Source organism: Peromyscus californicus, unplaced genomic scaffold (assembly GCF_007827085.1).
Source record: "Peromyscus californicus insignis strain IS unplaced genomic scaffold, ASM782708v3 Scaffold_23__1_contigs__length_62951481, whole genome shotgun sequence".
Lineage (NCBI taxonomy): Eukaryota > Metazoa > Chordata > Mammalia > Rodentia > Cricetidae > Peromyscus > Peromyscus californicus.
In genome coordinates this window covers 15,815,020-15,836,534 of record NW_026294534.1, presented here as the reverse complement: position 1 = coordinate 15,836,534, position 21,515 = coordinate 15,815,020, and the positions used below count along the sequence as shown (strand labels likewise).

The following is a 21,515-nucleotide window of genomic DNA, read 5'->3' as shown; positions in this document are numbered from 1 at the left end:
TGGTGGTGGTGGTGTGCCCGGGTGGGTGAAGTTTTGATGCACATTTGGAGATAAACTAGTGGTTCTAGTGTGGAGGCGCTTTTTAATCAGGGCATACCATCCAATGGAGCTATCGCTACAATGGAAGAATTCCGTAGGCAAGGAGCCCAACCCCAAAATAAACAACCAGGGATCAGCAAAGTGTGTCACTCTGGGTACAAAAGCAGGCCCAGCAGATAATTCAGCCTACAGAGCTGGGGACTCGGGGACTGTGGGTTCTCATTCCAACCATACCAGTGACCCAGAGCCTTCTGGGAAGTCCCAACCATGTCGCATCTTAGATCCTTCATCTGCAAAAATCCCAAATGGGATTTTTGAAAGTTTTAGACTCTAAAGGTGGAGTCCTCATACACGGCACCAGATACAAACCATCTCTTAAGTTCTAGCTGGTAATGTGAACGCGAACACTAACACGGACCAGTGGGGGAAAGGGCATCTGGAACCCGGAGCAGAAATTCTGGCAGAGCTGAAAGCCACACAGCCAGCCAGACAACAGGCTGTTATATATACACAGAGATGGTGAGTGGGGAAGGAGGCGGGGACTAGTCACGGTCCTCCCCAGGTCTCTTCCACCCTACCACACCCAGCTCCCACTTAGGGGTGATGTTCTAGGACCAGAAAACACCACCGAAATAACTCAATCTGCAGAACTGGAGTGTGGATTCCGGATGACGGGGAGTCGGGTAAATCACAATTCACATCGTTATTGATTGAGTGATTTTAGTCAAGTGAATACATGGTGGGAAAAGCATGAAAACAAAACACATATGGGAATTACTATTAACATACGTGATAACATCAAAACATCTGGTCAAATGCAGTTCAAAAACAACACAAATGAAATGGAATGTAAAACATCTTCACAGTATATTCAAAGCTTTTTATGAAAGTTTTAGACTCTAAAGGTGGAGTCCTCATGCAGGAACTGGGGCCAACAGGAATTCCATCTATGTGCTCAGGACCTGCCAGGCCAGCTCGGAGCAGTCAGCATGCCATCATGGAGATGTGGCCTCAGGTTTGCTTCTGAAACGCATCTTGAGACACTCCAGCCGTGAAGGAACAACAGACCATCTAGGGACCCGGAGTCTAACAAGGAAAACAGGTTCTAGCTTGGGGGAAGGAGACTTCTGTAATTTACACATTCATGTGAAGCCTGGGGCTGCACTTGGGACTCTGCCCCCAAGGGAGAACGTAGAGCTAACCCACCACCAACCATGAGAGCTGAGTGTTAATACAGAATGTTTTCAAAGTCAAACATTCTTACAATTCTTGCCTCCAGGTCTATCTTCTAAGATAACTACTGATAGTTTCCGATGGTTCAGCGGGTCTGGCCTCCTCCTATTCTCCAGAATGGTTACTTTTAAAGCTTTCCAAATCTGACCCTTTCACTGGCAACAATGGTTGGGACACACATGGACCTCCTCTATTGGGAGCCAGTGACGAGGCCAGTGAGTCTGCACACTGGTTCGTTGGACCTTTTGTCGAAAAGAACAAAGGTCGGTGATCATGCCGCTTTGGGTCCATAGACAGCCTCCCTTGTTGTCCTGAACTGCTGATGTCCTGCAGACAAAACTGGTCTGTATGTGTCTAAAATCCTCACAGGTCCACAATGGATCTCTAAAGCCAGGGATTCTGAAGTGGGGGGGGGGGGGGGGGGCAGCCACTGAAGTCCACATGATCAGTTTATTGTGAATGCTTTCTGAGAGCGGTGCCTCCTACCTAAGGATTTCTAATCCAGAACAGCCCAGCATGGCCCCTGGCTTGCTTTCTGTGAAAATGCTAACACATCCCCCAGATAAATTCAGGTCGAAGTCCTCTGCCACTTGGAGAGGGCCCTGCTGCATAACACACTTGGTCAAAATGAGACCTTCAGTGAGCCCTGACCTAAAGACTCGAGATCCGGCTTATGAAATACGTTTGCATTTCAGTTGGACAATGAGAAAGTAGACTATTTCTAATTACTAATATGCATAGGCATTTTTAAATCATCAAAATTATAGGCAAATCATTTAAGGTCCCTAAATATCTTTATGATTAAGGTCGAAAGAATTTTTTAAAGTGTTAAGGTAACGGGATTAAGAAAAAGGAGGTCAACTGGGTTAGTATCCCACTCAGATTGGTAACTGCATTGACTTGCTGGTTTGGGGGGGGGCTAAAGTCTTTCAGAAATTACCAGAATTTGCCTCTGTTTCTGTGTCAATCCAAGGACACTAGATGACTTGACTCCTCACAATGAATGCTGCATCTGGACTGATGGACTAGAGGGACGGTCACTGTGGTCCTTGAGAGGTGGTGGAGGATGAATAATCAGACTTTGGTGGAAGAAATTAACATTCATGTTTTGTTTTGTTTTTCCTTTTAGAACTACTCGGACAAGAGGAGCAAGGCTGCCTAAGAGAACTGGCTTATTTACATCACTTCTTAAGCACACAAACTTTGAGGAATACCTTTGGGCACTTGGGGGAACTGCCAATGGCTAGCTTTTGAAACCATCTCCTTGGATAGGCCACTTACCCTTGAAAAACAAGAGTGGGGGTCACACAGAAGTGAAAGCGGAGGGGTCAGGCAGGCAGCGATTTGGAATTCCTTTTAACTACACGCAATCATGTTTAAAGAAACGGATCCCCTTGGAGAAAAGCAGTGTGGGGAGCGCTGTAGACACTGTGGTTGCGCTACCCTGATGCCAGGCCCGCCTCCGCCACAGCACATGCGCAGACAGCGTTCTCGCTAAGAGGGCACCCTCGGGTGGTCAGAGATCTTAGTCTTGGTTATCTTTCAAGTGCTCAGCATGGATTTTTAGCCAAGCCTTGAAGGGTGCCTGGGGTTTTGTCACTATTTATGTTGCTGGTGTTCTTTTGAAATGTGACAGATGAGCCCGCAATGTGAGGTTCCCCATTCGCCCTGACCAGTGTCTGACCTGCTGATGCTCTACATTTTTTTTTTTTTTCCTTTCACTGTATTTCTGAAAACCAGTAACCACTGGCTCCTCAGTCTGAAATGCCTCACGTCTCTACATGGCCCACCACCTTCCTCCTCATTACAAAAGCAGTCCTCTGCCACCCTTGTGTCCCAAGGGACTGATAGAAATGGCCATCGGAGACCAACAGTCTCCTATCAAATGTGGTTGGTGCAAAAGCTGAGGGTTAAAACATCCAGCCCCTTATCTATCCCATTCTGTACTGGGATACCCTGGCTACTTTCAGAATGTGTGTGTGTGTGTGTGTGTGTGTGTGTGTGTGTGTGTGTGTGTGTGTGTGTACACTGGTGCTCTTGTTTCTAGGTAACGCAGAAAAAGGGGAGATTACTACCAAAAATGAAAGCAACCTGGCTTGCCAATGGTCAAAAATTTCTACCTGCAAAGGCTTAGATTACCCAAAATACTCCACAAGCAATTCCTAATGATGTCCAGAATAACGTATGGCCTGAGCCAGGCGCTCTCACACACTTCTTTCCAATCCTTTTTTTTTTTTTCTTTTTCCATTCTGGCAAACATTTTGGTGTGTGTGTGTGTGTGTGTGTGTGTGTGTGTGTGTGTGTGTGGTGTGCCTGAGACGCAGTGAAAGGATTCTGCCCCTTCTTTTGCACAGTCACTGCTGGCCCTGCTGCAGCCCTTGAAAAGCCTTCCTAATCTAAAGAGCCCTGGACGTAGCTGGACGTGGCTATGTAAAGAGAGGGAGTGGGGTCGCTGTGGGGACAGAGGCAGCTACACGATGCAAAAGCCACAGCTGTACCGGGCAAGAGCAATATGTGCGCCCCAAGAGCCAGGGCCACCCACTGGCCCCCACCCTCACCCCAGGCAACACTCCCTCCCTCCCCCGCGTCCACCCCCGGCGGCGTCACTTAAAAACAGACTGGAAGGTGGGGCACTCGTGGTTCTTCATCTTCTTCATGAAGTTTTTGAACTCCTTGTTTTTCTTGTCCCACTTGTGAATGGCCGTCAGCAGGTACTGGCTCTTCACCTTGCGGCCCATGATGAGGAAGTTGTGGCTGAGGTTGTCCAGCTGGTGACAGGGGCAGTCGGCACCGTTCTTCAGGAACAACACGAGACGCTTCAGCTCCTTCTTCTTGATGGGCCCCAGTTTCAGGGGCTTCTTCTTCTTGGGGACAATCTTCTTGTCCCCGTTCTCCTTCTTCACTTCTTTGATTTTCATCCTCAGCGCTAGGATGAGGAGGGGAGGCAGAGAGAGAAGGGGAGGGCGAGAGGGAAAAAAAAAACGTTTAGAACAAAGCTTTTCATTTGAAACAACACCCCACCCAGTCCTACACAAAGGGAAAACAGTGACAGCCTCTCATTGTGCTACTGAGCTACAAACACCCCCCCCCCGCCCCTCCCCCATTGCTGCGGGGCATCAAGAGATTCTCAAATCAATTTTAGGTTTCATCAAATTAAGCAAAACAATTCAGAATTGGAAAGATAAATATTGTCATGTTTTTCTCCCGTGTGCAGAATAGAGCAGGGTGTGTGGGTGTGTGTATGTGTGTGTGTGTGTGTGTGTGTGTGTGTGTGTGTGTGTGTGTGTATGCGCACGCACACATATGATGAAAGTAGCTTGAAGTCAGGGGAAAGTGAAAATTAGCAGGGGAAGGGGATAATAAGAGAGAATAATGGGAAGGGATATGAGTAAAGTACAACGATAGACACACATGAAAATATCATAATGAAGTCAATTCTTTTGTATGTCAAAAACAATATAAAAAGAGAAGCAGTCACATAATTCAACATAATCTGTATAATCTAATGTTACTGTACCAAACATTTAAAGGAAAAAAATCCTAATTTTTTTTAAAACAAAGTTAGTGGTTTTGTTTTTATGACACCCACAACGAGGCAGCAGAATCTGTGTGCATATTTAGCAAGAGAAATTCAGAGAGCCCTTCAAACTGTACGCCAGGGTGTGCTCAACATCGCCGTCCAACGTGAGCACAGGTGAAGTCAGAACTCCTCTAGCTGTGTGTTCAGGAAAGTCTGATGTCACGTACTGCCCGCTGATCAATGAGCCAACGGACGGGTGGGTACCTTGTAGGTCTTGTCAACAGCAAAGACCCCTACAGAATTCAGCTCCCCCCTAACAGCTCAGAGACAGTTTAGCGGGCACGTCCAAGTGAGGACCCATATCTCTGCTGGAAGAGCCTCTGGTGTTCTCAGAACCAGGAGAAAGAAAAACAACCTACCTGTCCGCTCTCCTCCCTCCTCTTTGCTCTGTGCCCTTGGATTCTGAGTTACTTTTGTTTTTCTCTCTCGGTCTGGGGTATGGAACACAGGCCCCACTGTACAGCTAGGCAAGCACTCTCCCACTGGACTACATCCCAGCCCTGAGTGTTACTTTGAACCTATATGCACAGCCCAGCCCCTTCAATGGGGGCCATTAAAGACATTCATTAAACACACATGGCTGTGCTCCTTTAGAACTAGCCAATACCAGATATTAGAAACTGGAAATCCCCTCCCAGATACCAGTCACCAGATAATCTGGGCATCCTCTGAATTCTTTCGAGTTAAAGGTTACCAAGCCCCCACCACTTTTATGTAGCTCAAGGCTTCCACTGCGTTCCAGGAAGAAAGCCTTGTTTCCGAACCACACTCAGTAGCTACTGATTCTCAAAGTGTGAGGTCAGCCTGTCAATGCACAAAGTGTTTTGCTTTCATTCCTTTATCGGATGGATCCCAGTAACTCCACGAAGAAAGGACAATTATTTTCCTCATCTAAGAGATAAGAAAACTGACATTTGGCCAGTCAACTGGCTTGCTCATTTGTCAGTTTTAAATTCCAACCCCCTCTGTGTTAATTAACCGTCCATTATTTCAACAAATACCTGAGCTAAATCAACAGATAAGGAGGAAAGGTCCATTTTGGTTGAGCTCCAGTTTTCAATCCATCACTACTGTCCCCCTGGGCGTGTGGCTAAACAGCACATCATAGCCAGAGCACACAGCCGGAAAAAGCTGCTAGCCACATGGCAGGAGCAAGCAAAAAGAAAGAAAAGAACGGTGGTCCGGGTCCCCTCAAGACATGCCCAAAATAACTCATTTCCACTAGGTCCCACCTTCTGAATGTTGCACCAGCTCCCGGAGTGCCACGGGAGGCTGGGGACTGAGCCTGCAGCGCACACGGGCCTGGGTGGTGGCGGGGGGGGGGGGGGGGGGGGGGGGGGGGGGGGGGGGGGGTGTGTGAAGGGGCTCTATCCAAACCACAGCGACGTGACTTCCAATCGCTGGGCTGGGTCTGCTGGCTCTGTAGTTTCAAAATTCTTTATAATGAACCCAGAACGTAGAGAGTGCTCATTAGCTGGATCAAGAAAATAAAGGGCTCAGATGGGCTCCGGATTCCACTTCCATTTTAAAATGGCTTTTTCTCATGAAACGGCCCAAGAGTCTCCCTCCGGCCGAGAGAGGCCGTGCTAGTAGGAAAATTCACCACAGACTGTTCTGCTGCTTACAAGGCCAAAACCTTGGCTCCCTTAGTGAAGAGGAAGGGCAAAGAGAAGAGTCTTGAGGGTAAATCTTCAACGTGTGTCTAAGTCTGTGAACTCAAAATACTGCCCCCACTGCTCTCTTTTTCTGAAGAAAGGACATCTAGATCTTGAGGCCCTGCTTAACTCAAGTTAATAGTTAGGCCTGCCTAATAGCCCAGGCCTGAGAAGTGCCTCACGCCAAGGTTGGCAGGAAGGTCACAAGTGGACCCTTGTGAGCAGACATCCCTCGCTGTGGAGCACCCATCTTTTCTGGAGTTCCCAGCACTCAGAATAGCAAGGTGAGCCATGGCTCCCCAGGGAATTCGAAGTATCAACACTCCCACCCCAGTGGGTCACTGCCCACTGCTTCTGATTTGCTTGAACCTCACCCTCGTGGTGAACACAGCAATTGGAAGCCAGCAGGTGGGTGTGCAATGAACAGACAATGGAGACCACCTCTCCAAGGCCTCACCTCGGACAGGCCCAAACGGGCCCACACTTACCTCAACTCCCACTGTTGGCTCAGGGACCTTGAACCTGGGAGTTCACTTAGAAAAAAAGAGAGAGAGATTTCACTTGTTCCAATGTCAAACTTGATGGATGAGAGAAGTTCTCAATAGGGTTGAGCGAGGGGACCAGCCAGAACCGACTCACCACCTGGTCCAAAGCCAAGTCAACCTCATCCCTGTTCCCCTCTGCCAAACAGAGCCAAGGGCAATGGGAAACAAACATTTCCTATTGTCTTCCTCTTGGTGTCCTTTCAAGACCTGTGAGTTCAAAGCTCAGTCCTTAGTGGCACTATTAGAAAGTAGTGGAACGTTCACAAGGCGATGAGGGGTCTTTAGGTCCCTGGTGTGTGTCTTTTAAGAGCGAGGGCAGAACCCCTCCCTATACCTTCCTCCAGTCGCTGGGGCTTTCTGGCCACGAAGTGAGTGGCTTTAGGCCAAGCTGTGTTCTAGCCATAGTGTGCTGCCTCACATAATGCAACAGGCCCACTAACTGATGATGCACTAGCCTCCAAAACTGTTAGGCAAAAGAACCCTTTCCTGTGTAAGCTGGCTGTACGAGGTGTTTGCTGTAGTAACACAAGCTGGCCCACTACTTATTAAAGAAAGGCTGCAAGGCAGTAAGACAACGCCGGTCCTTCCACCAGGTAGCTGATGCCCAAGTCCAATGTGCAGAACAGAACCATGCCTTAGAAGTGGTCAGGTACCACGTGCATTACCAGGAGAGAGTAATGCCCGTACCAGCAGACCACAGGGGACCTTCTTTACTGCAGTGAAGCATGCCATTATTTGCTGAGTACCCGCCATGTGCTGTGCTTGCAAGATAAACCACAGGCCAGGTGTGCCATCTACTACAGTGGTTCTCAACCTGTGGGTCGTGACCCCCAAAGGGGGGGTGGGGGAATGGGGGGGTTGGGGGGGGTTGCATATCACACGTTTATATTACAGTTCATAACAGTAGCAAAATTATGAAGTGGCAAGGAAATAATTTCATGGTTGGGCATCACCACACTACGAGGAACTGTATTAAAGGGTCGCAGCATCAGGAAGGGTGAACACCACCGACCTACTAGCTCTTGCTTGCTACTCCCAATGACCGTTAAGCAGGCAACTGGAGCGTTTTGTTGCAACCAAGAAGACCCGGGGCCACACAAGGACAGCACAAGGCCATGATTTGTAGGAGATGCAATCGGGATTAGAACCCACGGCCAAGCCCACAGACCTTGCTCTCTCTCTCACCACCCATTATAGAGTTTAAAATGCTATTGCTTCGGTAGAAACTGTCTTGATTGTGCTGCTTTTAATCACAACTCAAAAAAAAAAAAAATCATGTTCCTTTGTCGTGACCATGTAAAGGAATTTAGTTGACATAGGTGAGGAGGGGTGAAGGGAGGAGGGGAATTGATGACGGACATGTGGTGTGCATTAGGCTCTCCATTTCTCGGCTGCTTGGCTCACTTTCTTTTTCAAGGTGGAGAAAGGAGGGAAGGCACACATGGCCAGAATTGCTAACATCTTTCCGCCTTCCCGGGGTTGGCTTCAGGCATGCGGATTACCTGGAGTATCTGATAGGCTATTACCTGTCCAAAGTTAATTTCTTCACATCTGCAGGTACCTCGGTAAACTCCACCACCACCACCACCACCACGCCATGCCCGTAGCCCCGAGGCAGAAGTGGGCACAGGCCCAGAGGAGCCAGGAATCGATCACCATTGCTCTCTCTAATCCTACATGCTTGCTGCTAGGAAGGTAGGAAACTCACCCTGGGTGAATTTGCAATGCAAATAGTGGCGACGTGAAGGACCCAGGGGGACAGCTGCTGGGACAGCAGCCGCAGCACACAATACTATATGGACAGTTTCAGTTTTCTCTCTGTAAGTAAGATGCAAGGCACAGCCTAGCTGCTGGTACGGCTTCCGTCATCTCCAGACTCAAATCGTCACCTGCCCCGTTAGATAAACACTACATAGAAACTAACCCTTGGGCTCCAGATTGCAGCCACCTTAAAACAAAAGAAGGAAAAACTGACTAAATAAGTAAATAAAGGAAAGCAAAACCATTCTTTTTTTTTTCTTAGCAACAATTTGACATCCCCTAAGGGTAAAGCACCACTCTTATCTATGCATTACCGCCAGCCCAATAATTCAGACACCCAGAAACTTTGAAAGACTCCAAACTTGAGGCTGCAATTTGTACTTGTTGGGTCTTTCTCGGAAATCTTAAAGCAAAACATCTCTTTGGTTTGAGCACATCTGAGTACATTTCAGTAGACCATGAAAGCTTCGTTCCACTTTCAGTCGCTCAAACCATATTTTCTGCACACAAATTACGCTTCCTTGACAGCCTCCCCACAAGGCTCAGCCGTATTTCTGAGGCTAAAATGAGAATCAGAAAAGTCCTAACAATCATCCCAAGCCTGTACTTCTTTCCAAACTGCCTCTTCCTCCCGACATCCCTAGCGTGCTAACGGTGTCCTTTCTCCCTTCGTGGCCAGGTACAGCCACGGGATGCAAGGCAGCCACCAGCCAAGGGCCGTCCAGTCGAACAGCCAATAATCTGGCATTGCTGTAGGTATCTAAGAGGGAAAAGAATTAGCCGGGAAAGGGAGGCGTGTGACTGAGTTAGAAAACATGCTTGACGCTCAACTGACTACAGGTAACAGGTACAATGAGGGTAAAGTACAGAAGGAGGAAGAAAAAGGAGAACCCCAAAGAAGCGGGGAATGAGGGGGGAAGAGGAGAGTTATTAGAAAAGCACCAGAGGCAACCATTAAAAATAAACAAAATAACCAGCTGTTTCAAAGGGAGGAGACGCCGCCCCATCCCAAGCGCTGAAGAATGCGTCTAAAACTGGACGGCCTGGTGATGCAGGTCACTGACATCTGTGCGAGGCCAGGATCTGAGCCAGCAGAGGTTATTCCAGAGGGCTGACAGCCAATGGGAAGGAGAGACAAAAGCACCCCCCCCCCACCCCACCCCCCAACTGGGCCCTGAATTCCTGGAATGTCTGAAGAGAACGACACCCGCTGACGGACCACACTCCAAACACACTAGATGGGGCACATGCAAGCCTTTTACTCATCCTGAAGTCAACTGGAAATTAGTTAAACACACACACACACACACACACACACACACACACACACACACACACAGGGGCAGAAGACACGGCTCAGTGGTTAAGAGCACTTGTTGCCCTTACACAGAACCTATGTTTGATTCCCAGCACCCACATGGTGGCTCACAACTATCTGTAACTACAATTCCAGGGGATCCAACATCCCCTTCTGGCCTCTGTGGGCACTAGGCATGCACACGGTGCCCATCCATCCATCCGCATATGCACAAAATAAAATTAATAACTCTAGAGAAATTAACAAGCTACATGCATGCAAGAAAACGGCAGACAACAAAAACACACCCAGAGCGTTCTGAATAGCAGAAGGCAAGGAGAAGGCCAGACTCGCCATGATGGAGAAGACAATTTGAAACCAGCTGCTAACGGAGAGAGATGCCTGATGCTGGCAAGAACAAGCTGGTTCCCACAACAGGGCCCGCGGAAGCTAATGGGCTGGGCCAAAGGATGCAACTATGAATTCAAGTGACTAACCTTGCCACCAACCCCAGCAGCAGTCACGAGGTTTATCCTTGGTGGCAGGTTTTCATCAGATAGAAGGAAGGGGGTGAAGCGCTGGGGATGTCGGTGTTGGTAAAAAGTGGGACCCTCAGATCTTGGAAGACCGAATTGCTGGGCTGGTGAGATGTCTCAGCAAGGAGACGGCCTTGCTGCCAAGCCTAATAACCTGAGTTCAATCCCTGGAGTCCACGTGGTGAAAGGAGAGAACTGACTCCCACGTGCACACATAACTCACACAAATAAGTGCATAAGTAAATAAAATTAGTAAAAACGCTTGAAAGAACACTGATGATTTCTGCCTCCAACTCAGAGGGTTGAATGGTCTCTCTTTGAAAAATCTAGTAGTTCAAGAAAAGACCATGGGTTTTTTGTTTCTGTTTTTTTTCTCTCCTTAAAAATCTCAAATGAGCCGGGCGGTGGTGGCACACGCCTTTAATCCCAGCACTCGGGAGGCAGAGCCAGGCGGATCTTTGTGAGTTCGAGGCTCAGCCTGGTCTACAGAGCGAGATCCAGGAACGGCGCAAAGCTACACAGAGAAACCCTGTCTCGAAAAACAAAAACAAAAACAAGCAAACAAACAAAAAATCTCAAATGAGGCCGGGTGGTGGTGGCGCACGCCTTTAAATCCCAGCACTTGGGAGGCAGAGCCAGGCAGATCTCTGAGAGTTCGAGGCCAGCCTGGTCTACAGAGATCCAGGACAGGCACCAAAATTACACAGAGAAACCCTGTCTCGAAGAAAAAAAAAAAAAAAAAACTCCAATGAGAGCCAACAAATCACAGGTTTAATATACAAAAGGCTTTCAACTCCATGTATCTCAAGTTCAAATGTCCAGGCAAGGATGGACAGGATTTTAAGGTAAGTCTAAATGTGAATGATAGAGACCAAAAACATAAAAAAAACAAATGGGGGAGTCGGATTCCAGAGATAACAGAAACAATGTAGAACAGCATAAGAAATCTCAAAAACGTGGTGTGTTGGGTGAGTTACTGTATCATATAACAGGAACAGAAAACTATTAAAGGAAACATTCACAGAACAGGACTGCTCAATACATGTGTTTTAAGACAGGTTTAAAGACATTTCCTGAGATTGTGAACTAAGTGACAGAGAGAGAGGAGACAGGAAAAACATAAAAGTAGACTCTGGACCCAAGTCTCTACGCCTGAATAAAGGGAATTACAGAAAACGTAACAAAATGGGGGGCGGGGGCAGTGCGGAGATCAAGGAAATAATGTAAGTCAGTTTTTCAGAGATGAAGAGTTTAAAACTCGCAGTTTACACAGTATCCAGCTCAAAGAATCAGGATACTTAGAAACGTAAGGAAGGAAAAGACATTTTGAAATACACAGAAAAGAAGTTCCACTTAAGCCCAAGGATCCGGCATCAGGATGGTACTGGATTTCACAACAGCAACCCTAGGAACCTGTGAGACAATGAAGGAAAGTCCTTAAAATCCCCAAACATCACACAGAGCCAAACCACCAACCAGTACTTAACAAGAGGATACAGACATCTTCAGACATTAAAAGGTTAAATACTAATTCCTATGTGCCTTTTCATGAGGAATCTTTCTTTTTTTAAAAATGTAGAAGTTAACGAAAAGAAGTGTAAGAGTCCGGAAAATGAAGAGCTACCATCAAGAAACCCAAAAGAAGGCTTTAAACGTCTTAACAGGAAGTGAGGACAAAGGAAATACAACAAGACAATTACTATCTCAAAGGAAAATGAAAGGGAATAAAGGAGAGGAGACACAACGGCTGTGCACCCTTTACTGCTCGGTTGCAAATAACGCCTACACCACACCAAGAAAGTAAACCGCGTACACACTAGGCCACGAGTGCTGTGGGGCTGCCTTAGGAAGCTGACATAAAAGAGACGTCTTCAGCTTTAAGTGTAGAAGCATCCATAAACAGTCAGAGCAAGGAGACAAGGAAATCAACCCCTGCAGGCTCCCGGACTTGCTGCCGTGTGCTAACACCAACTCCAGAAACTCTACCAAGGGAAGATGACCACTTCTAGTTTGTGAGATTGGGCTGGGAGGGGATGAGGGAGAGAGCTGCAGTTTTGTTTTGTTAGGGTTTTTAAATTTTATTTTATTTTACAGGCCTTGGTGTTTTGCCTGCCTGTATGTCTGTGTGAGGGTGTCAGATCTTGGAGTTATGGACAGTTGTGGGTATTGGGAATTGAATCCGGGTCCTCTGGAAGAGCAGTTGGTGCTCTTAACTGCTGGGCCATCTCTCCAGCCCGTTTTTGTTTTGTTTTTAATAAAAAAATAAATTTAAAAAAAACCCTCATCTCGACTTGATTTTTTAGACTATATTTTGAGACACAAAATATGTAAATTTTAGAAAGCTTATGGTCTCATGCAGTACATGAATGAGTTGCAAAATGAGAGAGCATAAAGGAAACAGAGATTATACATTTCCAATTTAAATGAAACAACTTAGTTTTAGTTGGGGCTCCTTACAGATTTTTTATTACTTGAATAAAAACTTTGCTTTTCAATCATTCCTTCCTTCCTTCTTTTCTCCCTCCCTCCCTTCCTTCCTTTTTCCTTCCTCCCTTCCTTCCTTTTTTTCTCTTTTCCTTTTGTCACTGATGTGTTTTATCCTGTCTTTTTTTTTTTGGTTTTTCGAGACAGGGTTTCTCTGTGTAGCTTTGCGCCTTTCCTGCGACTCACTTGGTAGTCCAGGCTGGCCTCGAACTCACAGAGATCCGCCTGACTCTGCCTCCCGAGTGCTGGGATTAAAGGCGTGCGCCACCACCCGCCCGGCTTATCCTGTCTTTTAAGGGGTGAAGGAGAGGCAACCCACACATCTTGTCAACACTCACCATTTTCCAGACAAGGAATTCATTAGGTCAGAACGTGCCTTGTTCGCTTTGAACTGGAAAGGATGTTAGTTAGACCTAACTCATTGGCTGCTGCTGGGTAAGTCCTGAGGTTGGAAACCCTCACAGCCATGACCACCACCTGCTCTTGGCCTCTGTCCGGAACTGCAGTGCCTCCTGGAGCAGGAATGGAGGGATGGGGACCACTGAGCCCGCAACACCTACACATGTTCTTTCCAGCGGCACAGATGAGAATCTATGGGGGCGGACACCAGGGTACACAGCCTGAATCCTAAGAGATTGGCTTTATCCTAAACTACTCTCTCTTTCAGAGAGGTTTGACTCTTCCAGATAGGTGGACTGTGGAGAGGGGTAAGACGGTTCCAGAAGCTGACAACCGTGTCGCTCCATGGTGGCCTTTCACCTGCCACAGTCAGCTAGCCAATGGCTTAGGAAGATGGGTACAGATGGGCACTTCCACCCACCAGCCATACTGCCAGCTCACAGAGCGCCTACCATGTGGATCCCCCAGGTAAAAGAGTGCGTTCAGATAACAGAGCTTCCCTCAGCTACGAAAACTGGTGAAGCCAGCTTTCTGCTTCCCCATCCCAGTTCATAAAACCTCCCAAGGCCTGAGGCAAAAGGCACCTTCCCTGAACTCAACTGGGCAGATGGGATTTGGTAAGAGCCTGGGCAAGGGTCTCTGGTGGGAAGAGCGGCAGTCACCTTCCAGAATGCAGCAGAGAGCCTGGTCAACAGGGAGGGCTGACTTTGAGACCCTGGAGCCCAAATGTGTTCCTACTAACAAAGGCCTCCCAGAGTGGCCTGACAGAGCCCACTCTTCCCATCAGGAGCCAGTGTTTAGCACGATTAATTTGTTTAGCAAAGAAAAAAACTGGCACCCAGTCACAAGAATTCATACTCTATTCCCTGGCCACAAACCACACACGACATACTTTCAGACATTTCCTGACTACAGGACATACATGACATACATACATACATACAAAGACTGAAAGGCCCGCCCAGCTACAAAGAACAATGAATTGAAAATTTTCAAGTGATTCATTTGGAGCCAATTATTTAATTGAAGTTGTCCTGTTTTCTGGATCCCAGATAATTTAGAATTAGGGAGCTGATTATAGGAAGTTCACGCCCCCCCCCATGCACATACACCCTACCACTGCCCCCCCCACACACACTCTGTCACTGCCCCCCCCCGCCCCCCAGAACACACACACCCTAGCAGTTTCTGAGTTAACCATCTGGAATCCCACTGCTAACTGAATCTCACTTCATGGACTGCACTGCTACCCCCACTAACTTAGGCTGCAGCAAAGTGGAACTCTCACCTGGAGAACCAAGTCCTGAAAGGTGTGGTTTTCATCTCAGAAGCATGGCTCCGACACCACGAATTTGAACCCTTAAGTAGAAGCAAGAGGTGCAGGGCTTTCTCCTCCTGGACTCAACATGACCAACCCTATCTACCTATCAGCCAGGAGGATGAGAAGACTCACCTGAAAAGTCCATCAGTAGGACTGACTGAATCTTGGCTCCATTCCAGGCAAACCTGCCAAAGCACACAGCTGTTCCCACCATCGGGTCACTGAACTCCCAGCCCTCTCCATCCCACCTCCTTGGTGTTCACCGAATGGCAAAGTGGCAACACCACGTAGTCTCTTGGAAGGAAAACAGTAAGAGTAGGAATGGGATTCAGAGCCCATGAACTGGACCAGCCATGAGCTCTCAACAGTGTGAACCCAGGGCTCAACCCTGAGCATCAGAATCACTCAGAAGGCATGTTGGAGCGGAGACTGCTGAGACACCCTCCGCCGTCCCTCTTCCCACAGTTTCTGATTCAGTAGCAATAGGACAGGACCCCAAAATTTATGCTCCCAACAAGTGTTAGAAAATCACTGATGCTCCTGGGCTGGGGACCAACTTGAGAGATACCCAAAGGGTTTGCAAGGACTGTTTGGACCTAGCAGCACAAAGGCTTTTCTAGCAAGAGGCAACACATTCTGGAAGAAATGGGGCCCACACTCATTGTTAGCAGGTAACCCCAGCAGCAGCCTTCCCTATGAACACAGTAAGGCACTTTACTCCTCTGGCTCTCCGTGAGCACTTTCGGAACAAGGAGTGAGGCAGTTCCGTGTTGCCTGCGATCTAACTCTAACCTTCCAGGTTCCCTCCGCTGTCTTGGAAATCTAGTACTGAATCCCAGGCCACCCAAGATATAAATACTTCAGATCTTCCAGGGACTTCGCCTGCATTTACCCCAACCCAGCTTTACATTAAAAAAACAGCCCAAGAACACAACTTTAGTCTAAACTCAAGGACAAGGTGTGTCCAGACCAGGATACACCGGACACACTCCGGTGGTGAGTAGGAGGCCTTCATGTCACCCCGATGCTATTCCCTGAAGAAGCCATGAGTCCAGTACCTCTTAGCAATGATGGCCACAGACACACTTCGGCTTTCTTCCCTTAGTTCCACACTGAGCCATTGAGAGGCAGCATGCATGCTTTCCCTACTGAAGTCAACACATCATTCAGCTCCAGGAAACTCTCAGGCAGCCAGGTCCAAGCCTGCCCTCCAGGGCCCTCAAAGTCTGAACCTTGAATAGACACGGTTTTGCATGATAATGACCCATGAGTATGCTTTATCCCCCCAACTCCTCCTTGTGAGTTCACAGAACTCTGCCTGGGCCACTAAAACAGTCAGTTAAGCATTTTTTTTTTTTAAACACAAAAATGAATGAAAGTCACACAGCCATTGCCCTGAGGCTCACAGCCTCATTCACGAGACTAACTCTTTACACAAACACATTCTTTAGCCCTTCTCTATGCATGCCCAGGTCCCTACGTTCCTGAAGAAGATACTCAGCCTCCAGATACGTTTCTAGATGACACACATGGTCATCTAGAACTCACTTGTCCAGGTTCCAACTAGACAAGAGTGGAGCTGGAATTTGAACCCAGGAAGTTCCCAAAATAGACATATCATCCAGGATCCCTGCGTCCTGGTTGTCTTTCTTGGCTATGGGAGAATGCTGCTTTCCAGGCCTGGGGTCAGGACAGATCTCATTCAAATCTCACTGGCCCCTTTTCCTTCCAAGGGCATTCTATGTGTCAATGGATTTAGAGGATAACATTCCTCTTATTCAACACAAACTTGTGCTCAGACCCAGAACAAAGACAATGTCCCAAATCCTTCATTCAAACCGCCATTAATTCTGTCCCCAAACCCACGCCCACCTCCTCAGTAACTTCTGTAGTAACACACTCAGTTAAGTGTCATGCTCATTTTCATTCTGTACTTTACCTGCCTACATTTGAACTTTCTGGGTTGTTGTTGGTTTTTTTTTTTTTCCAGCCCCTCTAAGGATTTGTACTCACAGCAGGGAGACCCTGGCAGACTGCCCTGACTCTGGCCCTCAGCCAGCGCTTAGGGCCAATCTGAGCCCTGGCCTCAAAATACACCTTCCCCATCCATGAGAAAGTCTGGGGGGGAGTCCAGTGAGAAGTGGACAGAGCACACACGGGTCTCTATCACCCATCCAGAGGTCCTCTGGGAATGCACACAGATGCGGAGAGATGACGGGGTATTCCCAATAGGAAGGCTAGTCTCTTCAAGGTAAAAACCGGTCTTGATAGAGTTAGCGCCAGGCCTATCTCAAGGCTGGCCTCACCGCTATTCCCAGAGTTTATCGTGACTTCCCAGCTGCTTGTGGGGTGGCCTTCACTCCGAGGAGCAATAGATATAAGCCTGGAGCCTAGTATCCTGGTCTCTGCTCTCCAGTGCTCTCAGTCTCTTCCTGTCACTACAAACAGCAGAAAAGAACTTCTAGGAACCCAGGGGAAGCAGTAGGGAAAAGGGCTGTTCTTGCTATTCATGACATAATCTCTCTTCCCTTTTGGCCTCAGAGATTCCAACATCATCGTTAATGAGACATCTTCCCTTGGCTATGACAAATAGTAAGTTCCGCTAGGAGCTGCCCGGCGAGACTGCTGAGTGGACATTACATCCTCCCTTCTGTGTCTAGGGAGACCCCTATGCAATGGAATGAATAGTACCAGGTCTTTTCCTGGGACTCGCAAGTACCCTACATTGAAATAGACCTGGAGGCTGTGCGGGAGAGACAGTGAAACCACACTTGGAAAGATGTCTGTAAAAACATCACACTGTTTTTATAGCTATTCCTAAGATGTACTGAAAGATGTCCGACGACCTGAGCAAGACACACACACACAGATGAGATGCCAAAAGCCCTCCCAGGTCAACACAAATGTTCATTTGGTGTACCTGTAATGTGAGTGTTCACATGCGTGGCCACGTGTGTGTGTGTGTGTGTGTGTGTGTGTGTGTGTGTGTGTGTGTGTGTGTGTGTATAGGTGCATGTGCAAGTGAGTGTGGGTGTGTAAAGGCCTGAGGTTGATGTGTACTGGGATCTTTGGCAATCACTCTCAAGCTTAGACATTAAGTCAAAGGCGCTGAATCTGGAGCTTGCTGGTTCCGCTAATCTAGCCAGCCCGTTTTCTCCCAGGGTTTCTCATCTCTGCATCCCACAGAGTAAGATTACAGGCGGGCTGCCGTGTTTGTGAGTTCTAGGGGTCTGAACCCAGTCCTCACACATACATAGCAGCCCCTTTATTATCCACAGGGCCATCTCCCCAGCCTCAAAACCCATTTTTGTAGAAGTGAAAACACAAATTAATTCCTCCAATTTTCTTGTCCTTTGTATTAGTTCAAGCAACCCACGGTGCTAAATAGAGCTTGTTCCATTGCTTAGACTAACAGTTCCCATTAACCCAACAATGCACAGCGGTCTCAGCTGAGCCGAGAATGCAGCTAGCATGAGCAATTGGGCATCAGTCCCCATCCCCCACCACATCCTCATTACCTGTTTGCAACTGAGTAAGTGTGTGAGTGCTGAAGTAACCCAACTCCTCAGGTTACCAGGAAGTGGGACCAGCACATACTTACACAAGCACATCTAGACAAAGACACAGAAGCCCCTGGAAAAAATCTGGGACGAAAGATGATGCTAGTTTATTTGGCCAGACTTGGAAGCAGGGCCTGATGGGAGGTGGGAACTGTGGCTCCAGGTCCAGCTCAGATGAGCTCGAACACAAGACGGGCCACACTGTGGGAGAAAGCGCTGTCTTCCCAGAGGCAGTGACGCAGTGGGACGGCACAACCTTCGGATACCCTTCCGTAGCCATCCCTCCCAGGATCCAGGCACGGCACCTGTGCTCTGTGATGGCCAAGTACCAACAAGGACCCTCATCCTGGCCTCGTGGCTGCAGATCAACCGCAGCCTAACTAGCGAGGGAAACAGATGGGCAGGGCGGCAGCCGAACAGGCAACTCCAGGAGCCATGGCCAACTGCGGAGTAGAGGGGTCGTTCAGATGAGGGAGCCGAGGAATAGCACAGGAAGCAGTCCCCACCACCCTGGAGGCTACAGAGCCCGTGGCAAGCAGTTGGAGAGCTCAAGGGAATACAGGGGAGGTGCATCCATGACCGGACTCCGGTGTCACGATCACCTCGGTCTGTAAGGCAGGAACCTCTGGCACAAGCCTAAGAAAAAAGCGGCTTCTCACGGACTGACTATTCTCTCTTCTTCCACGCGTCTCACAGATACCCCACTTCTACCGACCTAGCGGCACACGCTGCCTGGCCTTCTATCGGGGAGTCTGGTCGCAGTTTCCCTTGAAGAAAAGAGGCTGCTTTTCATGGCGTGTGAGCGTGTTTTGGAAAAATGTTCCTTCTGCTTGTGCTGGGGATGGAACCCGGGATTTTACATGTGTTAGGCATGTCCTCTACCGCTGAACTGTACCTCCAACCTTTGCATGTGTTTAAGGAACACGGGACACAGGCACAAACCTTTAGAGCAAAATGAGATATAAGAGGCCACATAACCAGACCTCAGAATACCACCCAGAGGTACCACGGGACCAGCACTGCTTAGATGCTGACAATTGCTACGGCTGCCACTGTTCCGCTCCCCTCAACCTCTATGCACTCCCCTCTTTTTTTCCCCTCTATATATCCAGACTTGGAAGCTCCACAGGTTCTAGTCCGCTGAGCCCAAGCTACTTCCCCGCATGCAAACAGCTCTCTAGCTGTGTGTGTTCTAGTGCCGAAACAAAACACCAAGCCAGAGACCACGACCCTCTGTGCACTGAACAAGTAAAACCTAAATCCACTGTCAAGTCACTTCCTGAAGGTGGTATGGCTGCAGCACAGAGGGAAAGCCGGGCCAGTGGCCCCTCGGCCAGCCTTCGACGTCCCAAGTGTGGGAAGACCCTGGCAGAGATGTCTCCTCCCGTTCCAGGACCACTGAGCAGATACAGCAAGGCCACAGCCTTGTCAGCCCCTCCTATCCGACACAGCCAAGTCCCTGAGTTTCCTTGTGGCTTATCGAGCTACGTCCCAGCCCCGTTTTTTTTTTTGGTTTTTTTTTGTTTTTTTTTTTTTTTTTTGACCAGCATTCCAGGCAAGATAGGGACTTAGAACAGACCGGACTAACCCCAGACCAAGGATCAGCGTCCTTGCTGGAGATTTCAGATGTGGGTCCCCTTGATTTTCCAGCCTAAAGAATTTGTGGGCCCTGGCCTGGCTTTCACAGGAATCGAGGTGGCCCGGGAGAGTCCAGAGTGGAGTCTCCACATTATCTGCCCCCTAAAGAGCATGGGAAAAGGGGGACCTTGATGGGTCCAAGGAGGGAAGAGCTTCCCTCGGCTCGCCTATTCTCGGGGTGGAGTGAGCACGGCAAACAAGAAAATGTGCCAGGAGATACATTAAGTCTGTAAGAGAAGAAGGCTCCCGGCAAATAGCTGTCAATCAAGGCAAAAAGCAAAACAATATATTGATTCTACTCCGCGCTCAATGAAGGGCAGCCTCCTGCACAGCCTCCTCCCCACTTCCCTCTTCCCTCCCAATGCACAGTGGTACAACTGTAAAGACAAAAAAAAAAAAAAAAAAAAAAAAAAAAGAGAAAAAGAAAAAAGAAAGGCTTTTAAAAAATTACCAGGAAAACTGATACCAAGAGGGGCCTTGGGCGAGGGAGGCAGGACCAGATACTCAGGCTTTCAAGGAGGTAGGCTGGAGGAGGAAGAGGCTCCCCAGGGCCTGAGCTTCCCTGCATGTCTGCTGGACCTCTCTGCTGGCAACCGGACAGCTGGTTCACGATCTGGCTGTGGACAGCCTGAGCTGTCTGGCCTTCATCTGCAGACTCAGGGACTCGGGGTGCTTCCAGATGTGCCTGTTGCTCAGCTAGCATCCCGTTCGGTCTATTTGTGAGGTCAGGGACGAGAAAGAAACGGGGTTCAGGGGTGGGGTTCTCAGATATTCGCAGGCTCTAATCAGCTCCTTCGTAAAACCGTTGTGGTGGTTTGAATGAGATGCTCCTCCAACGTACTTGGTCCCCAGTTGGCGCCGGTTTGGAGAGGTGAGGCCTTGCTGGGGGAAGTACGTCACTAGGAGCAGGGCTTGGAAGTCTGAAAAGCCATTTTGAATTTGCTTTCTCTGTTGACTGTTTCTAGTTTGAAATACACATTCTCAGCTACTGCTCCAGCCACCTGCTGCCTATTCCCTCTGCTCTGCCATCATGGACTCTTACCCTCTGGAACATTAAGCCCCAAACAAACTCTTCCTTCTCCAAGTTGCCTTGGTCATGGTGCTTTATCACAGCGATAGAAAAGGAAACCTGTGGTGCTATTGTGTTCCCCAAAATATTGTGCACCCTAATAAACTTATCTGGGGTCAGAGAACAGAACAGCCACTCGATATAGAGGCCAAAAATGGTGGCACACACGCCTTTAATCCTATCACTTGGGAGGCAGAGATCCATTCGGATCTCTGTGAGTTCAAAGCTACACTGGAAACAACCAGACATGATGACTCATGCCTTTAATCCCAGGAAGTGAGGCTTTAATCCCAGGAAGTGATGGCAGAAAGCAGAAAGGTATATAAGGCATGAGGACCAGGAACTAGGGCTGGTTAAGCTTTTAGGCTTTTGAGCAGCACAGTTCAGCGGAGAGCCAT

General features: G+C 48.3%; 1 protein-coding gene across 1 annotated transcript in view; it reads right to left on the bottom strand.

Moving 5' to 3' along the window:
• Positions 1-727: 727 nt before the first annotated feature.
• The window catches only part of Sfrp1 (secreted frizzled related protein 1), a 42,171-nt gene continuing 21,383 nt past the window's right edge, over positions 728-21,515 (bottom strand). The window contains exon 3 of the mRNA XM_052751846.1: positions 728-4,198. Within this exon, the coding sequence (XP_052607806.1) occupies positions 3,876-4,198 (323 nt within the window). The 3' untranslated portion in view covers positions 728-3,875. The remainder of the gene's footprint in view (positions 4,199-21,515) is intronic.